The following is a 22,063-nucleotide window of genomic DNA, read 5'->3' on the forward strand; positions in this document are numbered from 1 at the left end:
AATTGGGCGAATGGGCTTTTTACAGTTATATCATAATAAACAAACCTAAACCATAAAAAATAAAACAACATGGCAACATAATTTGATTGAAAACATAAATCTTTATTTTCCAGGCAGCAATGGTCGTCAGGTTTGACTGCAGTCTTTCCAGGACATGTTCTGTCCAGGGAGCAGCTTCACTTGCATCTGGTGGAATGGACTTGAGCGATGTTCACGAATAATTGAAAAAACACAACTGTGGTTACAGACGTTCTCCAGGTTCCTCCGAAAAACTCATTCAGAATGTTTTTCTAAGAGCAGACTCCACAGCAGGGATTCTTCCTTCCTCTCAGAACAGATAAAAACGGCCCAGAGACATTTCTTTCATTGAGCAAAAACACAAAAGGACATCATCTAAGCACACTGGGGTTGATCCTTTGGATCCTAAAGGACAAGCAGTAAAAAGATATGTTTGATATACACTAGGTTGCTCTTTGATCATGTCAGAATTCAGGCAGATGCATCTCTTTAGGAAACGTCGGCTTTAAATGACGCTCCGCACATCAGAAGTGGACTCCAGAGAGAGAAAGTCATGAAGGAAGGCAATCCGACGCTGATCCAGAGCGGAGACGAAAACACAGCACTAGGACTCTCACTTACAGCTTCCTCACTATTGCATTTGTCCTCAACATAAGTAAGTCCATATAGGTCACGACACACAGAATACCATCAGCTTTACAGTCAGTAGAAATATATATCATCTAACAAACTTTATGGAGCTTTTGCCAGACCCAGATTCAAAAGCATAACTGTGCTCATCATTTCTGGAGTTAGCCTGAACGTGAGTGACGGGTGTGCTCACGGTTGCCAGATCGGACGGTTTCCCACCCAATTGTGCGTTTGTGATTCTGAATTTGCACGTAAAAATTGCTTTGCGTGGGGGGAACGTTTCAGCAGATGTGGGGTCAACTGGGCAGTTTTTGGTTTCTTACTGAAATACGATTCAAACAGGGACGAGTGGGTCAGGGGAGGCAAGTGAGCCTCACCTGCAGTCATGAGATGTATAGCTGGCTAAGATTAAAATTGATAAATGTCTACTAATCTGTGCTATAAATAACATTGATATGCTTGATTCTGATCATTTTATTCCTTTTGATAATCCAAATCTGTGTATTTTGCTTGTTCAGTTACAGAGTAGGCTGTAAGGTTTGATCCTTTATTTTGATCCTTTATTAAAATCTTTATTTAGTTGTGACATTATTATTACACGCCATCACTTTCCATTTAATAGATAAAGTATTTCATGTTTGTCTATCATTTATTTAGGGGAAGAAAACTACTAGATATTGTTAAAAAAACACAATAGATCATTTGTTTTATGAACGCATACATACATACGTTTTTAGGAGGATTTTTCCTGTTGGCTTTGCACAGACTTTCCTGTTTCCTGTTTATGCACAATTAGGAAATTACCAAATACTTTTTGGAGTTGCTCGTGTTTTATTCATTCTTGGAAAATATTAGATTCACAAGAAAACGTTTTTAAAAATCAAACCCCTACTTTAAGAGGAGATTTGCTTGCATTCGTCCTCTCTTAAAAAGAATAAAAACTCTTTCCCCTTCTGATAGCGATACTAAGTCAAACAGGAACCCCCAGTATTTGATTATTTATGTTTTTTCCTTCCCTTCTTTTTCTTTTGTGAAGTGTTACGGCTGTGGCCGGTTTTGGTTTTGTTTGGTTCTGTTTGTTCTGTGTCTTGTGTATTTCTGTATCAGAGTGGGACTTCTGTGTTTTTGTGCATCTTTGTGTGTCTGTTTTTGTCTGATTATTTTCCGGTGTGGTGGAAAGGGGGTGGCCTCCCATTGGACCAGGGCTGGAGGAGGCATCCTTAAAACCACCACATGGACCTCCACACCATTTTTGTTAGTCTAGGGAGGTTAGTGTTTGTCTTTGTTTTCCCTTTTCCTTTGTTCAGGTAAGAAAACAAGTTTTCAGTTAGGTGGGGTTTTGTTTGCTGTTTCGGCCTGGGTTCACCCTGAAGCCTTTTTGCTTCACTTTTAGTTATTGGTGGTTGTTTATTTATTTGTCAATAAATTTGGTTATATTTTATGGAGACATTCGTTTGGTGTTTTTGTTACAGTCAGATTTACTAGCCAAAAGCTTTACTTTTTATGTTATGCCTCCAAGTACCCCTAGACACAGAAGGGGGCGTAACATGAAGTTTGAGGAAAAAGAGGTGTTGTGAGCTCACGTTTGTTCTTCTGTGATTTCTAATAAAGTTCCATTGGAGTCTGTTATTCAATGTTTTGCCCTGACTGACTGCAAAAATAGTGAATTTAATATAATTAAAAGATTTATCAAAGTTTGGCTTTCAATCAAAACGGAAAATAATAAATCATGGATGAATAATTACTGATAATTACAGCTAATTAATCACAGATTTACTTTTTGGACGTTCTTGTGGGGTCTGTTGATTTTTAGATGACTTGGGGCTGAAAACCGTGACACTTATCTGGCAACCGTGTGTGCTGCAGATGCTTGTGTGTTTGTGATGTGAACGCACAGCGGAAATGTCACATGGCCAGCTGTGAAACGCTGAACTGGACAGGCAGTGTGGTGCAAACATCATTGTAGTGTTTTTTTTTTTTTAGGGCAGGATCCCGGGAGCCTTTCTATGCCGTTGCAGAGGTGCAGGGCGCCGGAACCCGTTTGGGGGGGACGCTCATGTTGTCGTCGTAGGGAGGTAGCAGCACCTGCATGTGGAAAAGTGACAAAAAGCCAACCAAATGTCAAAGTCGGAGCAATGGCTCAGAAAAATCTGATTTTAGGAAATGGCTGTTTAAAAATTATTTAAGCCTTATGTGCATCAACAATCAGGGTCAACGACTTCATGATTACAGCAGTTGACACTGAGATAAGATGATTATTTACCCCTTGTGCTATCCTATGACCCCACCCTTACATTGACGTGTTCTCCCTACCATGACAAAGGTAGAAAAAGGTGGAAAGATTTCATGTAATCCATGGACACCAGTGAAGATCACAAATCATTGAAGAAAAAAGGTTCAGAGCACTGTCTAGTGGGTCTAGATGACCCAACTCCCAATGTTAAAGTGCCTAGGATAGCACAAGGGTTAAAGAATACTTTGCTGAACATCGGCATCCAGATTTAGCTTAAAAGCTGAACACAAATATCTGCAGAGCATCTTCTCTTCTTCATCCCTGACACAGAAAAAGGTAGGATGAGGTCACAGGTTTGCTGCATTTATTTAATGAAGCACAACTGAGATCCCAGCGTGAGGAGACGATGAAACAAACAACAACCCCCGAGGATCCTGGGTTAACCTGTTCACAGTCAGGGAAGGCATTTCTACTGTGGAAAATGGGTCAACTCTGGATTGATGAACTCTGTGATGAACCTGTTTGACCCTTTTGGGCACATCTGTTTCCTGCAGAGGGTTGGAGGCAAAATCAGGACTTCACGATCTTCAGGTGAGACAAAACCATCTGCCCCGTCACTGATGGACAGCTGCAGAAACACGTCATCAAACCAATTTGATCCACATTGGAGTTCACATTGTGTTTCTGTTGGTTGCTCAGTGAGCAACCTTTGTTTTGAAGCAAGGGTAAGATTCCGGAGGAACTCGCAGGTCTTTCTGCAGCGCTCTCATAAACGCCGCTTCATGAAGGAGTCACGAACACAGAAAACTGACTGAGCTGCAGTTTCCTGCTCCACACTGAAGGAGCCCCGGCAGAACACGCAGAGAAAAAAAAGATAACCGTGATGTTAGGAGACGTCACGGTAAAATCTGGGTGACTTATAAAAGCCAAGTCCAAAGAGAGTTCCTGTTCTCCGTGTCTTTTTAATTAAGTAGATGTTCATAGGAACACATTCATGAGCAAACAGAAACATATTTTCTCTGCACTGTTCTATAATTGTCAAGAGTTTTATATAAACCCAGACAGAACAAACAACAGTAACCTGACTTTACGCTTTAAAACCTTCAAAAGCTCATAATGCTGACCCCACTGGTCTTCTCAAACGTTTAGCACATCTGAGCCATTGTTGGGTTAAAGGTTGATTTTGGGGGGGAGGCTTTTTGATCATCACCAACCTCCTCATCATAATCTTCTGCAAACTGGTAACAACGCTGACTGTGATGGGTAAAAAATTATGAAAATACAAAGAATGACTAAGGAAGAGGAAGTTTGATTGGAGGTGATGGGATCAGATGAATATAAACACCAAAAACTGCTCATTTCCCTGCAAACGTAACAGATCCTTACTGTTCCTGTAAAGTCCAATCAGCATGCGACTGTGTGGGCGTTAATGACTTTTCTATATGCTCTGCGGTTTGTCCCATATGGAGCACATTAGTGGACTTTTGACCTAAAGTGCTGTCATGGAGGCTGCAGAGCAAAAGCCATCGTCGGTCAGCTCCCACACAGACGCTGCAGAAAACCCTTAAACGGCCAACGCTGACGTAAACACACAGAGAGGCGGGTTCCTGCTTTGTTTTTTCATTGATGGGGGGCTCGTGCTCCTCTCTGCAGCTCAGCTGTTTAACACATCAGGAGCCTCCAGCCGCCTCTGCAACCCACTACATAGCAATGAAACAACCCTGCATGGAAACGTGGGATGTGTCACTCTGATAGGAGGTCCATGTTTGGCAGAGCTCTTGAGCCACTCTGGAAGGTCAAGTTTCAGCCTTCGGTGATTGACAGCTTCTCTCCGTTCCTGCTGATGGTTAAAACAGTTCACCAGAGTTTCTCCGGCATCGTTTTTCTCCCGGCTGGAACAGGTGTGTGGGCAGAGGAAACCAGACACCAACAAGGGGCCCAGTCCAGCCTACTATACAAAAGCTCAACCTGAAACTGGTCTCAACTTAGGGACTTTACAGCCAGTCTGGCCTGAGCAGAAAAAGATTTCACATCTGGCCTGAAAGAGAAATTCCTTTATAACAGCTTGGTTTTACTTAGTTGAGTTGGTTTTGACCAGGGATGGGTCCATTTCATGTAGGAACTCTTCCAAGAGGCCAAGCTGCTGACATGAACTCAAGCTGTTCCAATGAAAAGACAAGACACTGTCAGGAGTAGAAGAAAACCATCGACTGTATCAGAGAACTGGACTGACTAACTCTTCCCCCCTGGCGTTCCAAACAGGAAGTACCTTATTCCTTCAAGAAGTCAAACCCCCATAGACGTCTATAGAGAAATAAACAGCTGTTACTCAGTCATTCTAATGGTCAGAATAACCATTATCGCTCTGATACCTTTTTACAACATCTTCTTGATAATTCTAATTTTTTTTTTCTATGGTGCAAGTCCTTCAGGTTATAAACTGTCCAATCAGATGCTTCAATAAGAGGACGTGGTGCCTGCTGGCCGACACGTCCAATGCTCAGAATGTTTGACAGATTTGGTGTAGCCCGCTTTCAGGGGTGTGGACTTCCAACAAGCTCACTTCTGAGTGGCAAAGGCGGTTGCCATAGAAACAATGACATCAATCAATCACTGCTCAGATACAGTCGATGTGTTAAACGCACATCAGTGTTTTTCAGACTTCTGAACAACCATAGCACACATGATAAATGACAGCAGTGCTTGATTTAAAAAGCAAAGGTTCCAAGCATCCCAACTGTTTCCACTGGAAAATACAGAAGGATTACTGTTCAAACATGTGGTCTAAAACCAAGATTTATGGAGAAACTACAACACAACCTTCTGGAAACTACCAGCATGTTTGATGTTTCACCAAGTAAACACAAATATAAACATAGAAACTCACATTGGAATAATAATTACTCAAATACATTGGTACATTTAAATAACAAAGAAGTGCTTCATTTCTGATTTAACTCAGAAATTGTTGTTTTTTTTGCCAGAAATGTTGAAATATGTGACTTAAAACAGCTTCTAAAAGTTTCAGTTTACTTCTAATTGGAGTAAAAATCATTCTTCATGCTTAAAGAGTCACTTTAAAAGTGGTAAAACAAGCCTTCCAAGGGAAAAATAACACAATATTTCCATAATATTCACTTAAGGCTGGCCTTTTTAATCCCAGCAAAAGTTTGAGATTTTCACTAATCCCATCTCACGTTAGTGTCACATTTTAGTGAAAAAGAAAAAAGGGTTGAAACTCCTGATTTTAAACAAAACATTCACCAATCTAAGCCCAAAAAACGTAAGAAAACCAACTCCTGGGTAATTTACCGTGGTGTCGTTGGTGGTGACATAGAGCAGGAGTTCAGAGCTGCCTCTGCCGCTCACATATCTGTAGCAGTTCCACACACATGCGATCAGGTAGGCCTGGTTCCAGAAAAAAACAAAAAGAAAAGACACATCAGAGGTGCAGAAAATCCAAAAATACCGCCTTCATATGAGAAATATACATCTTAGAGATCGTGTGAGGATAAACAGATTGATGCCACCTCAGCAGCTCCTCTGTGCTGTTGGAGACAGGAACAGCTGGGAGTTTCATGTCAGGTCGCTCAGCTTCAAAATCGTTCAAAAAATATCAGCAGGAAGTTGGTTTGACTCTTTCTTCATGCAAACAGCTTGTTTCCTGCATTTCCATCCTGTTCTCCTACCAACATGACACTATATCAAAAAGCTCAAGCTTAGGACATCCGTGGGACTGTCAGTCCTGAACCCACAAGAGCCTCTCAAACAAATCAGTAACTAATATGCATTTATTGAAATTCACCAAATTAATGTTTTTTAATTGTTGTTCATAAAAAACACTTAAAAAAACAAAGAAATATTGCACTTTTCCAAATAAAGACTGCATGGATGATGTGGTGTAATTATAGCTTCCAAGAAATCCAAGGAGTCTGGAAAAACTTCAGCTGCACTGTTAACCAGGTGTTTATCTCTGACGTTTTGGTCAGACATGTCCTGGTTTGAGTTTAGATCAGTAAATCGAATCGACTTGTTCAAAACGAACCACTATGAATCGAATCAGCAATCACTAATTATGATATGAATTAGGCCTGCACAATATACCGCAAATTTATCGTTATCGCGACATCAAGCTGTTCAATATGCATACCGCAAAAGACGGCGAAAATTGCAATAAATGATTACATTAAATGTGCTAAAACAAACTCATGGCAGCTTGAAATATTGAACAAATGAAATAAATCCCTTTATGCATTTCACCAATCGGAAGGACCCGTTTACGTTGTTGATCAATCAGATGAGCCCTTTTATGTTTGATGTTTGCCTCCTAGGGTCATTTGGAGTCATTTGGAGTATCATTTTTAAACTGCTGTAGTGAAATGGAAATGATGTTTTTGTTTGTTTTGCTATTTGTTTATATACCGCGAATTATATTGTTATCGCAATATTAATCACCAATATCGCATATCGCGAGTTTTCCTCATATCGTGCAGCCCTAATATGAATCAAATGGATGTTAAACGATTCGTTGCACCCTTAATATCTAGTGTCATTAGGCTGTGGTGTGAGGGCTTTTCTGTCCACATGCAGCTACGGGTAGCTTCAAGATTACATCAACCTGCCTCCCAGTCTAGACCTTAAAGGGCCTATATCATGCAAAATCAACTTTTTGGAGCTTTTAAGTGTAATATATAATGTTCATTCCTCCCGAAAAACAGCCCCACAGTGATATTTCGATCTGTTCGCGCATCTCTGAGCTTTCCTCTGAAAACCAGCCCCTCCCAATCCACGAAAACCAGCGAGTTCTCACATTGTGATGTAGACCAGTGAGAACAGCTTCTTCCAGGAAGAGTCTGCGCTGCTAGCCCCGCCCCCAGGCTAACACACCCACCCACTTTCCACTGTGGAGATAGTGGTGATCTGCTAAACGCTTTTCTTTTATTTACACATTATGCACATCCATCTTTGTCAAAGTTCAGATGTTGTTTGTTTTCATGGGAGAAACGCAGAAACACTAGGATGACGTCATGAAATGGGCGACACCCACAAGGAGAGAAAGGCGGAGCCTCAGAAATCAGGTCCAGTTACTTCCAGGTAGAAAAATGAACTGTAAAAATAACTTCTTTTTTTTTTAGATAGTTCTTTAGTGTGCCAAAAGTAATATATTATCTAATACATGGATATAGTTTATTCTGAAAGGAACATGACAACAGCGTTTTAACAAACAGACTCTTGTTGTGTTCAGTTCACAGAGAGCGTGTTTGTGGTGTAACACACGTTTCTGCTGTTTCTGACTCTCAGCGGACGGCTTGTTTCTGGAACGCTTTGGCCAAACATAACACCATCTGCTACATCCATCCATCTGTTTCCAAAGCTGCTCTAAGAGCTCCGACTTTCTTGCCCCATTGTAACCCAATTAGGGGCTTTTTAAGGCCCTGACAGTTTTGCCAGGAGAAAAGCCATTTCTTTCCCTCTGCATAGGAAGCTAACGCTACAGAACGATGCTGTGGATGCCACAGTCCAGCTCAGATCACGTGATAGAACAGATGCATGATCAGATCTAGGAGGATCTCTACAGAGTTTGGTTCTTGTACGGAAGCAAAGAGAGGAAACTTTACCTTGAAGCCGAGAATGCAGCCGATAAAGAGCAGCACAATGAGGACCAGCCACACGCTGCTAAGAGCAGAAACCTCCTCTTTGTAGGGAAAGTTGTCAGGCTGCAATCACAGAGCAGTCAGTCAACATCAGAGACTCCAGGTGAGGTTAAGGTTTGACCGCAATGAGAGCAAAAACCCCTGCGGTTTCTCACCAGCTGCTGCAGGTAGTCCTGGATTGTGTTTGGGTAAACCACGATGCTGACAGCCACCAGCGTGTTGAGAGCAAAGTCAAAGATTTGGTAGCAGAAGAAGGGGATGATCCATGCAGCGCGCAGCTGAGACACAGGTTAAAGATCAACACACATCTCACTACAGAGTCCTCCGGGTGATCAACCAGAGAAACGTGCTCCCCTTAAATCCATTTTCAAGATCATCTGAGTTTTACAATGAAGCTGAAAATGAAGGGTTTTTTTTTTTACCTTGTATGCGCCGTATGTGGCCATCCCACAAATAAGGATCATCAGCAGGGAGATCGCTGAGGCAATGCACATGTCTGAAAACGCCAGAACAAGAAGGTTATTCTAAAGGACGACCTCCACAGTAGTATTCATGCTTTTAGACCGTTTGCAGGAGTTTTCATGCAAAACAGGTTTGTTTGTTTGTTTTTTATTCTCAAATGTGTGCTTTCTGTGTGCACAGCTATAAAAATGGACCGAATCTGTGGAAGTTGAGCTCGGGTTCACGTGGACCCAGCATGACCCAGCATGAGAACAAATAACCAAGATGATTCTGTTATGTAAATACAGGGAGAGGCTGAATCCCAAACACACAAGACCCTGTGCTGCAGACCGCTGAGTGAACTCTTCTCTGCTGACCTCCTGCTGTGGGTTTGGATTGTTTCTGCAGACCAGACTGACAGGAGGAAACGTGTTTGAGCTTCTAAGAGGAACTACAAAAAAACACGCACCGGTGATGTCATCCAGAAAATGACTGTGCTAAATGGCAAGAAGAAAGATCCCTCTTAGGGTTCAAATCGTCCACTGTTGCATTCAAATATCTTTATATTATAAAGTCACCATTTAATATTTGCAGGAATTTGTCAAAAAGCAATTCATTTAATTCACTTCACTTGTATTTTTTTTATTGTTAAGACTTATTTTCTTTGTTTTCCTCACCTAACCTTCCTGCAGTTTAAGTTCTAACCAAATTAACAAAAGGGAGAATAAAAACTCTATTTTACAACGGGTTGTTAGACCACAAAATAAAAAGTGTAATGCTCATATTACTAATAATTGTGATAGATTCTAATTTTTAAAACTGTTCTATGCAGGGGCAGAGCTAGAACAATTTATATGGGGGAAGGGGGGCAGAAGACTTAAAAAGGGTGACGAAACACCAGAGTGGAAGATCTCTACAAATGAAAAGATCAAAAATACCTTTTTCTAACACTGTGATTATTGTTATTGTTTCAAAAATATTGATTTTAGTATTGTTTGCAATGCTTTAAGAAACTTGTACTGATCGTTTCCTAATCTTTGTCGATATTGATACTAAAATTGACCCCAAAAAAAGGGCGGGGAGTACTCCCCCCCTCACCCCGCCCCTGGCTCTATGCATTCTCTAATAGCAGCCTTGTTTCCTCATTATTTTGAAGATTTAACTGCATTCAGCAATGCAAAAAATATGCAAAGGAGACTATTTGGGCTGCAGCTGCACCACAGCAGGCAGGTCGGCTGCAGGCAGTCGTGCAGCTGCACCACAGCAGGCAGGTCGGCTGCAGGCAGTCGTGCAGCTGCACCACAGCATACAGGTCGCCTGCAGGCAGTGGTGCAGCTGCACCACAGCAGGCAGGTCGGCTGCAGGCAGTCGTGCAGTTGCACCACAGCAGGCAGTCGTGCAGCTGCACCACAGCATACAGGTCGCCTGCAGGCAGTGGTGCAGCTGCACCACAGCAGACAGGTCGCCTGCAGGCAGTCGTGCAGTTGCACCACAGCAGGCAGTCGTGCAGCTGCACCACAGCATACAGGTCGCCTGCAGGCAGTCGTGCAGCTGCACCACAGCAGACAGGTCGCCTGCAGGCAGTCGTGCAGCTGCACCACAGCAGACAGGTCGCCTGCAGGCAGTCGTGCAGCTGCACCACAGCAGACAGGTCGCCTGCAGGCAGTCGTGCAGCTGCACCACAGCAGACAGGTCGCCTGCAGGCAGTCGTGCAGCTAAGAAGCTGCTTGCTGTTCAGCTATGCTCAGTCACCGTGAGACAACACAAAAAATGTTGTTTTTTATTTTTTGAGGGTTTTTTAGATCTGAACTTGTGAAACTTTTGAGATAAATGACTCCTTCTGCAGCTATTCTGGGCTATATGTGTTTCTAGAGGAATGGTGGCACCAGCTGCCTGAACTTAATCTTCAGGAATAAAAGTCGTTTCTAATCGGAGAATCTAGGCACCGTGTGCTGTGGGACAGCCTCTTCACCTCTTGTCAAACTGTTCCAGAGCGTTCCTCCAGCTTTTTTTTTTTTTAATTCTCCAAACAGATGGACATTAAGCTTACAGGTTTCCTGTTTGATTAAAGTCAGGAGAACCTCAGATTACCTGGAAACCAGAACTACAGTGTCTGCCTCAGAGCAGAAACACTCGTTTCAGATATGACTAGGTCTGAAATAACAAACTGGTGTGTGTTTTGCTGATGAATAGGATTTCTGCAAAAGCCGTCCGTGATTAAGCATGGCACCTTCAGACTCTGAGTTTCTGGGTTACTTACTGGCATCATCCATGACATCCAGGTCATTAGCCAACTCAGCGCTGGTCAGGTGGTACTGCTCAGGATCGCTGAGCGCGGTGAGCAGGATGAGTAACACCACTGCGTTGATGAGCTTAGGGCAGAGGACATATGGGTGAATAAAGAGCAGCATATGGACAGTGGAGCAGAGGTCAACGTTAGTCAAAGCTGAAACCGTCCACACAAAAATGGCCACCTGAGAAATTCCACAGCTTTAGTTCATAGAACTAAAGTGAGGGTTTCCCGCTCTCCAAACGTGTGTTTCCTGTGGTTCATTAACACAGATGACTCATGCTGATCAGGTGAAAGGAAAATTCTCCACGGTCAACAACCGGACTGACACTAAGCCTGCAACCTGAACATGTTCTCATTTATTTATGAGGGAGCAAAGAGGAGATTTTTCCATCTGCTCTGTTTAGTTTGGTTCCCCTTTTCTGCTGCAGGTGTTTGTGCTGCGTTCAAAGACCTGACAAATGTCTGTGTTCCACACAATCCTACAGAGAAATGTTCCTGCATTTGTTGACTGGAAAAGGGGAATTGTGAATTTGCGAAACACTAAACGTCAATCTGAAGTGACAGCACATGTGATACGGCAATGACGCACAACAATGACCTAAAATTTGGGACTAATTAACAAGTCTGAAAAAAACTAAAATGTATACACATTTTACTTAAACATGGACAAACATCTTATTTGGTTTCATTAATTATATTAATATACTTTTGTCTCAATTTTATTTAATAAATCTCCTGATTGTACTAACCAAGTATTATATTCACAAAACAAAATTTAACAATGAATCTTCCAATTTTTTTATTTATCAGCCCAAATTAGATTTTACTTACACTCCATGCCATCCAGTACACACAAAAAAGCAATTAAAACATGTTATTTTGCTCATCTTTATCATTTAATATTAGTTTATTTTTGTGTATTTATCCCCAGTGGCGTTTACTTTGAAATATTGATGTACAGTTTATTTTTCACCTGTGTTTATAATAATAATAATAATAATAATAATAATAATAATAATAATAATAATAAAATTCTATAAACACAACAAAAGAGAATGGACAGACAAAAAAAAAGAAAGAACAAAAACGACCGAAGTGACACCAAAAACTGGTCCCACTAAATGCCGGGATCAAGTGTCTGTCTCTGGATGCTTCCGTGGATGCGGCGGGAGGCAGAGGCGGGACTCACCATGTACCAAACCCCGAGGATGATGGTTCCTGTGCGGACATGGCAGCACAGGCAGCAGCTGGTGGAGTACCAGCGGTCCCACGGGGACACCACTGTCTTGTCCGTGAACATGTGGACACGCAGTCGGGCTCTGGGGGGAAAGCAGAGGTCCGCGAGCGTCGCCTCTGACCGAAGAATGACGAGCCGGAGCCACTGTTTACTGTTTACCTGCTGCAGGAGCAGCGTCTGCGCGCGCAGCACAGCCATGCACAGGAAATCAGGTTACTTTCAAAGTAAAACATCAAATGTCACTTTTAGGTGAGTGACAGGCATCGCAAAGATGTTGTTGCGTTATTTAAAACACGTCTTTCTACCGTCTTATAGAAGTATATATTTCCACCACACAAAAGAAATTGTAAAATTTGAATAAAAACTTCAAACTACATGTCAAAGAATTCCTGAACTTCGGAATACAATCATAAAGGCTTACTTTTTGTTATCCAAAATCTTAATAGCACAAACAGAAAATGTATTTCCATTGGGGTGTACAAAGAAGATAAGTCAGATGTCAACAAAAAGTGCACAGGACCTTGCATTAGTGGTGTGTAAACACGCATGAACGTTTGTTTAATGTGCTTTTATTTTGATGGCTCGTAAAGACTGTTTCCGGTTAAATTCAGATTCAACAAATCGAGCTTGTCGTTCAGGTGATGACGGACACCCTCGTCGGAAGATTAGACGGGATTAAATCCCATTATGCAACCAGTGATTTCGAGAAAGTTATTCCAGGGATCTATAAATAAATACGACACTCTAGAATGTAACTTTCATGTCTTTAAAAAGAGGATCCTTTTGAAAACGGATGAGCTTTATTTTCTTTTTCCATCAGTTTCACAGACAGGATAAACAATCTCTAAGCGTCTGAAATCCAGATTTAAAAAAATTAATAAACTCATACATGTCCAGTTTGGGCTATTCCTTAATTGTGCCACTTGAAATAATTTAAAATTAACTCCTCCAGGGGTGTAAGTTATGATTCATTTGATCAAAGATTGGATTCATATCATAATTTATGGTTGACGATCCGATTCTCTGACCTGAAATTGATCTTTGTCCAAAACATCAACCAGTGAGACTCAGAGAAAAATACCTGACACTGAACAGTGCAGGTGAACTTTTCCACATTCCTGCTATTTTTTATAAGATAGTCAAGTGTAAATGAAATATGTGTCCAAACAAACAAACAAACTAGAATGAATGTCAAATCCATTCACATTTTAGTTTCCTAAAGTTCAATCCACTGTTGTTTTTCCACATCCAAAGAATCCAAAGGGAAAATGGTCACGTCTTTACTAAATTCAAAGTGTTTCTACACATTGGATAGGAATGATGGTTGATCAGTTTTTGCTGATGACATCACATGTGTCATGTCTGCTGTGACGCACTTGATCGTTTTCACTTTATAGTAAAATAAACCTACTGTGTTTTGATCCAAATGGTATTTTCCATGATTAATATATGTGACTTATTTTATTTTGAAATGATTCTTTTAATGGCATCTGAGCCATAACTGTCCATTTGTCAGCAACTGATTCATGTTCACACGTGTGGTGGGCGTGTCACTTGAGTAGTGATTATATGAATGAAGTTCTCCTGTTCACTCGGGTGGAACGAACGCCAATAGAGTGGGTGAGCCGGGGATGGACACCATCACTGGAAAACTTTGATAATGTTAATGCTATGACACCATGTGGCTCTGACGGTCTGTTGCTTTGTGGATTGATTCTCACCTGTTGCTCTACGGTGATGACGACGCTTCCCCATTGCTTAAGCAACGCCTTTTCATGATAACTCTGCCATCACAAATGCAAATATTACGCTCAATAACTATTTAAACATACAGATAGCTGTGCAATAATCCCCCATTTTGTGTAATAGATCAGACACGCAGCAGCTAGAAATGGTTTAGGCCGATTCGACTAACAACTGACCTCAGACGGATCGATCTGGTCGGATTAAGTCGATTGATCGTTACACGCCTACTTCAGGAGTAACACTTAGGGGATCATGACTGTTTAGTTTAAAGAATTTTTATGTTCAAACTGTTTCAAATGAAATACTTTCCTTCTGGGATTGCAGGATTATAAACTACTGTTTCTAAAATAAAACAAAACTCACAAATAATCCTGTAATTCGTTTTAAACTGTTGCAGATTTGACAACCAAAACAGAATAAATCCAAAGGTAGAAAAACTGGCCTTTATTTAGTCTCATTTTTTTGTTATTTTTACATATGGCTTTAGCTTTTCTTTTTATTACAAACAAGTTTACAAAAGATTCTGCAGACTTCCGAATCGACTAGTGATGAAAAAAATCAAGAACGGGACGAGGAGGTTTGTAATCCGGTCCCATGGCGTCCTCCTAAAAACGGTCACAAAACACAAAGCCAGCTGCTGCTCTCCGCTGCAGCGTCCTTTCAGACCAGGGTCAGAGTTCGTGGACCGCAGGGCACTGCAGACGACGACGACGACGGCGGCGGCGATGCGGCTGGAAATGATTCCCGACAATATTCATTTACACGACAGAAGTTTGCATCACACCGAGCATAAAACAATGTTTGATCTTCCCGCTCTTTCCATCCTAACAAGCTGCATTTTGCCAAAGAGGTCTGAGCAAAACCAAAGCTCAGAAAGCAAAGGCCAGGTCAGTGTGTGGGCCCAGCGTGGTCTGACCTGAAGAACCGTTTTCATTCCGTACACAGTAAAAGTCATTCGTTAACCATCACAACAAAAACATTTCTAACCATGATCAGTTTTTTTCTACAGTCTAAGGACGACTATGCGGCTCCTTCAGTTATTTGATTCGGCTGAATTAGAAGCAGGAATCAGAAGATTGGAGGCGTTCTTAATCATTAACACTGCGTCACATTCAAATGCAACGCAGCTGGTCTCAGTTTCAGTGATCCCGAAACTGATGAACAATATGTAAAAAAAAAAAAAAGGATATCCGGACAGATCTGGAGGCACAGTCCCCCCAGGAACATCTCATTTCCATGTCCAAGTCAAGAGAAGGTGTTGCATAAACCGGACATCAAGTCTTTTGCATACAAGTGGCGTCAGAGTGGACCCCTCATGTTTCTCTCCTCGCTTTCTTCTTCTTTGCTGGTTTGGGAGCTTGACTCTCCTCAGGTTTTTCTGCAGAAGACAGCAAGAAATCAGCTAGAAAACTCCACAACTAACATGTTAAAAGAGCCCCAACAAATCCTCTTAATTCCCGCCTAAACAGACTCCTGCTTGTTTCCTAATCTCACACTGAGACTCAGTCAACAGGATCAGAAAGAACAGAGTCACAATAAGGTTACTAAACCTCAGGTTTTCCTTTGAAGCTAAACCCTATTTAAACCAATAGAGAGTGTGTGTGTGTGTGTGTGTGTGTGTGTGTGTGTGTGTGTGTGTGTGTGTGTGTGTGTGTGTGTGTGTGTGTGTGTGTGTGTGTGTGTGTGTGTGTGTGTGTGTGTGTGTTTCATCCTCCTCTGATCAATTCTGGATCCAGACTCTTGACTGTTACTAAAGGGGAGCTCCTAGGGAATCCTAAACTTTAAATATTCACTGAAAATGTTGTTTATGGTGTTTCTAACGCGTTCTTGTGGCATTTTTCTGATGATGGAGGACATGTTTAAAGAAAATTAAGCTCCATATTGCCTTTCTGAGTATTTTTTATGTGAATCGTTTAGACTCAGAAGCAGACGACAAATGCTGTTTCAAAAAGAGCTTTTTTTTGTGACGTAGAAAACAGGGGTGGGCCTTAAGCTTCCTGCTCTGCTCCATTCTGATGCTCCACTGTCACACAAACAGATCCATCAACGTCTGTTTTCCTCGTCTGAGCTGGAATCTGGATCTAAACTGTACGTCTGGAAAGCTCCGATTTCACTCACCATCTTTGTTGGACTGAAAACGTTAGCTTTGATGTGTAAGGGGCTGTTAGCTAGCAGGAGATGGGTGATGGGGAGGGGGGAGGGGTTGCTCCAACAGTCCCGCCGCCACCATCTCAGAGGTTGAATTTCTGATGAACTCCTGCCGCTCTTCAGAAACTACGTCCTAGAAATCAATATAGCTTTTTTTGTGTCTAAAAACGGTGTAATCATAACTAAAAGACCACTGAGGATGCTTTTAGAGCAAATCAAGAGATGATTAGAGCGGGACTTCAATGAACATTGGCTTGTTTGACATGGTCTGAAATAGGGCTGCACGATATGAGGAAAACTTGCGATATGCGATATTAGTGATCAATATTGCGATAACGATAAATTTGCGGTAAATAAACAAATAGAAAAATAAACAAAAACATCATTCCCATTTCATTGCAACAGTTTAAAAATTATACTCCAAATGACCCTCATCGACATGGGGGACAAACATCAGGGTGGCTAACCCTGGTCCTCAAGAGCCTCAACCCTGTCTGTTTTCCAATTCTCCCTAGACTGCTCGATAATGATAACCAAAATCAGGTGTGTTCAGTCAATCAGGATGTGAAATCACTTGAGTCAGCCAATCAACAGCAAGCTGGTTAAGGAGAGCTGGAAAACAGGCAGGGTTGAGGCTCTTCAGGACCAGGGTTAACATAATAGGCCTCCATCTGATTGGTCAACAATGGGAAGGCGTCCATTTGATTGGTCAAAGCATAAAGGGATTTATTTGATTCGTTAAATGCTTCAAGCTGCTAGAAGATTGTTTTAACACATTTTGGGTTTGCGATTTATTGCGATATTCGCCGTCTTTTGCGATAACGATAAATTTGCGGTATATTGTGCAGGCCTAGTCTGAAAGTTGATCAAGTTTGCTTGATGTTTAGATCAACTGTGTTACAACATTAGATGAAGTACACACACACACACACACACACCCACACACCCACACACCCCCACACCCACACCCACACCCCCACACCCCCACCCCCACCCCCACCCCCACCCCCACACACACACACACACACACACACACACACACACACACACACACACACACCCACTGTGGGATGCTTGCTGGGTTTCTATTAGATTCTATTGCCCTCATGTACTCTAATTGAACTCAAAACCAGCCATTTTCTTTTTAGAAAACCTTAAAGATCTAGTCTTTTATCTCCTAAAGTCCTTTAACTTCTGACAGTTGAAGGACTTAAGTCTGCTGTTCACATTTATTAGGTTTTCACCTAAACGGCTTCATATCCCTCCTTCCCATCTCTGCAGAAGCTTAACGGCGTGAACAGAAGCTCTTCCCAGACCTCTGCTATCCTAAAGTGTAGCACGAACACTGAAGGTCAACGAGCTTCAAGTAAATACAAGACCAAAGGCTTTGGGGCGTCAACATCGCATCTTTTCATTCATTCTATACTTTGCTAACTGATCACAGTTACCAGCATGCTTATCAGCCATCTTTTCCTCATGAACTCTGCTCCTCTTCCTCTTCTTTGCAGCTGTGGTTCGTATCTGGACGCTAACCTTGATTTTTTCCTGTTTTCAGCTTCTCCAAACAGAAACACCCACTAGCAGGATGTGCAGATGCTGCTTACTTTGCAGTGTTGGAGTAGGAAGGTTGTTCTGCTTGGCAGTGGGTTCTCCTTCGGTGGACTTCTGTGGCACTTGTGTGATGGGGGGTGGGGCGTCCTTCACTGATCTCTCGCCTCTCGTCTGTTTTCAAAGGTTAATCAGGAAAAACAAAGCGATGAAGAGACGGCGGGAACCTGCCCGGATGTTTGAGAGGAACCACTGACCTCCGCAGCAGCTGCTTTGACGGGCGGGACAGCAGCAGCCGTCTCCTTCACAGACGGCTGCTTCTTCATCGACACTGCAGGAGTCGACTCCTTCACCGGCTCCTCGACCTCCGGGGAGCAACGGGGAGAGGTTACACATAACTGCACACCACCGTTACCACATACACAACCTGCACACAGGTCCTCATCCACGGCATTCACGCCGAGCGCATTTACCACTGAGGATTCTGGTTTCTACCTGAACAGATGTTCCTCCTTCCTCAGCCGCTTTCTTCTTCTTCTTTTTCTTTTTCTTAGTCTTAGCTGCTCCATCATTACTCCCATCTCCTTTGTCCTTCTCATCTTCATCTTCCTCCTGTGAGCCAGAGGAGAAAACCTAAAATGATCTGCTCTGCAGCTGAAAGCCGCATGCTGCCCCACAACGAAGGCATCGGAACGACAGCAGAGGCGGTCTGAGAGAAGTGTAGCGCCACCCGAAGCCTGGGAGGACTTACAGCAGCTCCGATCTGAATGAACTTGGACGACTCAGGGAGGGGCTTCTCCTGAGCAAGAGGAGTCTCGGTGGTGGGCTCCTCATAGTTGCCCCAGGCTTCAGAAGGAGCGTTCCAGTCGGAGCTTGGGTCGGACGAGGCTCCATCTGAGAACACAGCAAGGGTCAGACGGTGGGTTCCAGGGGCTTTCATCGCTTAAAAAAGGGACACGGTTGAAAAATCAAACTCAGTAATGAATAAAAGAAAATGCTCACTGATTCCAGACCACTCGTCTTCCACTCTGGGCTGACTGACCCATGACAGGCTGCTCACTGACTGAGGCTCTGGAACAACCAGACAACAGGAAACAAAAGCCGAGTTCCATGAGCGTGAAAGGAATTTGGTTTATCGGCATCACATCAATGAGCACTTACGAGCAGGACCGACTCCCAGGCGAGCCAAAGACACCAGATTCAGCTCTGCGGACTGTATCGGCCTGTCAATCACAGTCCAGGAATCTGAAGGGCACATTCCACAAACACGTTACTGCTGCAGCAACACGCAGTCAGCACGGGCCGTGAAGGCAAACAGAAACCTGTCCTACCGTCAATCCCTGACCGCCACAGAGGCGCTGGCTGGATCGAGGCGGTCCAGGAGGCTTGTTTGGAGGGAACGTTGTGCGATGGACCCCGAACCTTTAAGGTACCTTTAGCAGCTGCTGCGTCCACTACCTCACTGCTGTTGGCTGCATTGAACAAATGAAGATGACATGAAGCCCTGCAGCTCAGTGACACATACAGCTCCTGCATGAGGAAAACTACAGCTTCGCTCTCCTGACGATTACCTGGAGTAACAGCAGCTTCAACCTTCTCTGGCTTCACTCGTGCAGACTCTGAAAACAAAGATGAAGTGATCAGATCCTGTCAGGCATCTGAGGAAAGAACACTTTAGAGCTTCTTAGAAATCAGACAACAACGAAGACAACCAAAGGGTTGGGTTTGTATTACTAGCCTGTCAAAAACCAACTACCTTGTTTCTTTTTCTGGTTGGTTGGCGCGGGGATGCCGGCAGAGGTGGTCTTGGGCTGCTCTGGGGGAACACTCACGGGGGTGTTCCCTCCCCCAGGACTGGATGAGCCATCGCTGGAGCTCTTGTCTTTCTTGCGCTGCTCACGTTTCTCCTTGTTGCTGACCTTGGTTTCCCACGTGCCTGAAAAGCAGCATCAGGTGCAGCCCAGCGTTAGCACACAAACACAGCAAGGACTCGTGCAGAGATTAGTGAAGAAATATGGATCAGCCCGGATGAAAGAAAACCCATTCACACTGTTCCTACTAAGAAAACGAACCTACGTTCAACCTCTCAATAGAAATCCAGATTGATTCCGAAACCACAGCATCTAAAGCAACGTGAACGTCATCTAAGTATGGCTGAGGTGAGATCAAGGTCACTTCAGTTCACGTCACCTTCTTCAGGTTCTTTGCCGTCTGCAGTCACTATTTTGGTCTCCTTTGCAGCCTGTTTTGGCTTCTTTTTGGACTTCTTTCCCTGAAAATGAAACAAAAAAATAAACAAAAAAAGGTGAATAGAGACGCAGCAGCGTGAAGATAACAGGAACAAAGTTATGACAAACAGAAACCCAGCTCCTCATATGCTGACGCTCATTTCTTTCAAAGTGAAACTGGGATTCTCTTCCTTCAAACGCTAAGTTCTTCAAAACTGTTTTATACGCTTTCTGGAGATATTTTTTATAACCTAAGCTCTAACGAAATACTCAAAAGTTGTTTTTTCTTTAAATTACCATTAAACCCCCCCCCCCCCCCCCCCCACACACACACAAACACACACTAGACAAATCAAAACTTTCAGTATTAATACATGTAATGGGAGGCCAACTAGTCATAGGCTAAAGAACATTAGTTTCTACATAATGTTTCTAATAATGACCTCCGCGGTCTTTTCGCTCTTTCCCTGTGGCGGGGGCGGTTGGTGATGATGTGGCACTATCTCCTCTGAAGCTATGGCTTCCTCCTCCTGCGGCTCGGGGACAGCTCTCCCGTTTGGCTGAGCTTTCTGGAGACGGTGAAAAGACAACAGCATTAGCGGTTCCATTCACAGATCACTGATCATAATGAATCCACCCAAACGTTGACAGCTAGCTGGAAACAAACACATGACAGGCGGCTAAATCTGACCACCACCTAACTAGCTAGCTTTGAGCTAGTAGCTCCGTGGTGCTAACTGTCAGCTAGCATTGCTAACAACATGGTTGACAATGAGGATTCAGTTGACGTGCCTTTTCTGCCTTCTTCTTCTTTTTCTTTGGCTCGTCGGATTTCACGGGCTTGCTGACACTTTGCTTGATCCCAGCGCCGTCATCCGCAGGGCGTACAGCGGGACGTTTCTTGAAAACAGCCCGGCAGACCGAGGCCCACAGAGCCACCATCAGCAGCAGACCAGCGCACGCGGCTAAGACGATCGCCCATGGAGGAATAAGCTCGGGCTTCAGTCCCAGGTCCACCCCGAGCTCGGAACGCAGCCATCCCAGGCCTTTGGACAGCTCCTCGTTCAGGCGGCGTGCGAGCAGTTTCACCTGCTGGGAGGCCGCGTCCTTCCACTGCTCCATTTCTTCCTTTTTTCGCCCCCCAATAACGAACAATTAGTCACGCTCCGCTAAACGCCGCTTCCTGCGCTAGCACGCGCTGTTAGCTAAAAATAACGGAATGACTTGGACATGGCAGACAATAAATTCATCTAGCAGCATCAGCGGAGCTAGACCGCCGGCTGACCAGCTAAACGCAAACGCCGAGGTGACACCTTCTTAGCTAACTAGCCAATTAGCATGAAACAGCATCGAGAGATCGTTTTCAACCGACAGCTGACCCGCACAATGCACCGACCGCCAGCATAGCAGGTTCACCTCATATGGCTCCGTCTGACTGGAGGAGAAATGCTGCGTTCAGGGCCCCGGGAAACTCCCCTACCCGAACCCGCTTAAACTTTAAAACATCAAATTTTGAGCCTCATGTAGAATAGAATTTACAATTATATTTTTAAAGTCATTTTAATAGATAATCTATATATGGTGGTAACACTGTCAAAGAATACTAAAATAAATCATGTCAGAGCCGTCAATGAACGCATGACAGTTTTGTTCCAGGAACTTGATGAGGCTTTTTCTACCGAAAAGCCTCGATGGGTTTTGAACTCAAAAATCCCTGAAAGGCCCCATGCTAGGTTCTCTACAACAATAAAGCTTACCAAATGTTGATGGCTGCCTCTGCAGACAGTTTTTCTACTGATTTTAAGAAAAACAAAGAAAATGTATTTAAATACCATTACTGTTTGATCCGAGTCTGTTGGAAATGGCATTAAATAAACCACAAAAGAC

At 43.2% G+C, this 22,063-nt stretch overlaps 2 protein-coding genes across 2 annotated transcripts; both read right to left on the reverse strand.

Annotated features, from left to right (window-relative positions):
• Positions 1–81: 81 nt before the first annotated feature.
• Positions 82–12,719, reverse strand: LOC101165092 (lysosomal-associated transmembrane protein 4B). Its single transcript, XM_023964340.1, has 7 exons — positions 12,459–12,719; positions 11,237–11,348; positions 8,958–9,031; positions 8,691–8,813; positions 8,500–8,598; positions 6,194–6,289; positions 82–2,733 (listed from the first exon to the last, which is right to left on the reverse strand). The coding sequence occupies exons 1-7, from the start codon at positions 12,702–12,704 to the stop codon at positions 2,653–2,655; spliced, it is 831 nt and encodes a 276-aa protein (XP_023820108.1). The 5' UTR covers positions 12,705–12,719; the 3' UTR covers positions 82–2,652.
• A 1,962-nt stretch (positions 12,720–14,681) lies between these two features.
• LOC101165500 (protein LYRIC) lies at positions 14,682–22,006 on the reverse strand. The gene is made up of 13 exons (XM_020709949.3): positions 20,969–22,006; positions 20,620–20,745; positions 20,139–20,220; positions 19,705–19,884; positions 19,520–19,567; positions 19,280–19,420; positions 19,110–19,193; positions 18,951–19,019; positions 18,700–18,842; positions 18,444–18,560; positions 18,206–18,313; positions 18,005–18,122; positions 14,682–15,630 (listed from the first exon to the last, which is right to left on the reverse strand). Exons 1-13 carry the CDS (start codon positions 21,296–21,298, stop codon positions 15,566–15,568), a joined length of 1,611 nt encoding a protein of 536 aa, XP_020565608.1. The 5' UTR covers positions 21,299–22,006; the 3' UTR covers positions 14,682–15,565.
• Positions 22,007–22,063: the final 57 nt, after the last annotated feature.

This window comes from Oryzias latipes, chromosome 16 (genome assembly GCF_053564925.1).
Source record: "Oryzias latipes strain Hd-rR chromosome 16, Olatipes_Hd-rR_3.1".
NCBI classification, from domain to species: domain Eukaryota; kingdom Metazoa; phylum Chordata; class Actinopteri; order Beloniformes; family Adrianichthyidae; genus Oryzias; species Oryzias latipes.